Source organism: Trypanosoma grayi (assembly GCF_000691245.1).
Source record: "Trypanosoma grayi strain ANR4 Tgr_1481_V1, whole genome shotgun sequence".
In the NCBI taxonomy this organism is placed as follows: Eukaryota; Euglenozoa; class Kinetoplastea; order Trypanosomatida; family Trypanosomatidae; genus Trypanosoma; species Trypanosoma grayi.
Genome location: NW_008827099.1, coordinates 1028 through 2430, shown reverse-complemented (window position 1 = coordinate 2430; position 1403 = coordinate 1028). Strand labels below are relative to the sequence as shown.

Genomic DNA, 1403 nt, shown 5'->3' with positions numbered 1-1403 from the left:
TATCATTAAACAAAGTCTCTCCAAGGGACGAAGGCCTAGACGTTTGAGGCTAGCCGTCCAATGAACGCCGTGTTCGCGTTCGTGCGGCTCAAGAACGAATACTCGGTTATACCGAATGCCGAAGCCGTCGAGACACGCGGCCGCGGCCCGCTTGCGGTGCATATCCCTGATGACACACGCACGCAGGCGTGCAGTGGCGGCCCCCCTCGGGAGGGCTGGCGACGACCCACCGCCGACTGCTGCAAACTCCGCTCTGGTGAGGGCGCCAACACCGCCAACTGCGACGATAGTGACAAGTATGAGGGGCGTAGTGCGTGGGCTGACGATTACAACGGCGAGGATGACGACGACGGGGGCGACTCCTTTGTCCCACCACGTGAGAGTGGTGTGTACCGCGAACCGCAGGTGCAGCACCTCAGCCGCGAGGAGATGTGGCAGAAGTATCAGAGCGACGACGGGGCGCCCTTCTCATCGCTGGTGCAGGACATGCGCAGTATGTGCGTCCAACGGCGTGGCGAGCGGGCGGTCGCGTGGCGCCCCGTTGGCTCCGTGTGCGTCACACCACTTAAAGAGGAGCGGAATAGCAGCCGTGGCGGCGACGCGGTGACAGCAACTGATCATTATCAGCGCCAGCAGCAGCGGGTATGCATCACCATGGAGCGCACGAGGTACCGCACGTATGCGCAGCTTTGGGAGCGCATTGTAGCGCTCGGCTGCGGGCTGCGGGCGCTGGGCCTGTCGCAGGGTGCAATGGTCGGTATTTGCGAGGACACCAGGTGGGAGTGGCTTGTCGCCTGCTACGGCGCCTGGTCGCAGCGGTTCGTGTGCGTTGTCCTGGGTGACGAGCGCGTCTCCATGGAGCGTGTTGCGGCGGAGGTGGACCTCGCCGCAATGGTGTGTAAGCGCAAGTTGCTGCCGAAGCTTCATGCCGTCTTCGCAGCGGAACCGGCGCGTCACATGCCTGTTTTCATCGTGACGGATGCATCGAGGCAGCTAGATATGGAAGCCGCGCTGACGTCGCCAGGAGGAGCAGAGGCTGAGCCGCCCCACAAGGATGTGGAGGCGTGCGGGACGGTGGTGCTCACGTGGGGGGAACTCCTCTGGCGTGGCAGGGAGGAGTGGCAGCGGCGGCGTGCGGCTCACGAGGAATACCGCAAGATGCGGCAGAAGCGCGCTGCGGAAACCATTATTTTCCACGCTAACGGCGGTGAGGCTGCTGCTGCGCCGCCCTCTTTGTCGTTCCCGCTGCGGCAGTACCACAACTCAACAACGTTTAGGCCGCCGGCGGACACCGCTGCCACTGCAGAGGTAGAGGCTGTGTCTTTGCCGCGGAGCAGCAGCAGTGGAGAGGAGCGCTGCTGCAGGCGTGTAGCCACTGCTGCTGCTGCTCCTGGAGCCTGTGC

General features: G+C 63.9%; 1 protein-coding gene across 1 annotated transcript; it reads right to left on the bottom strand.

The window, feature by feature from the left end:
* Positions 1 to 468: 468 nt before the first annotated feature.
* On the bottom strand, positions 469 to 927 carry DQ04_14811000 (hypothetical protein; the record flags this gene model as incomplete). The annotated part of the gene is made up of 1 exon (XM_009317204.1): positions 469 to 927. The coding sequence occupies one exon, from the start codon at positions 925 to 927 to the stop codon at positions 469 to 471; it is 459 nt and encodes a 152-aa protein (XP_009315479.1).
* Positions 928 to 1403: the final 476 nt, after the last annotated feature.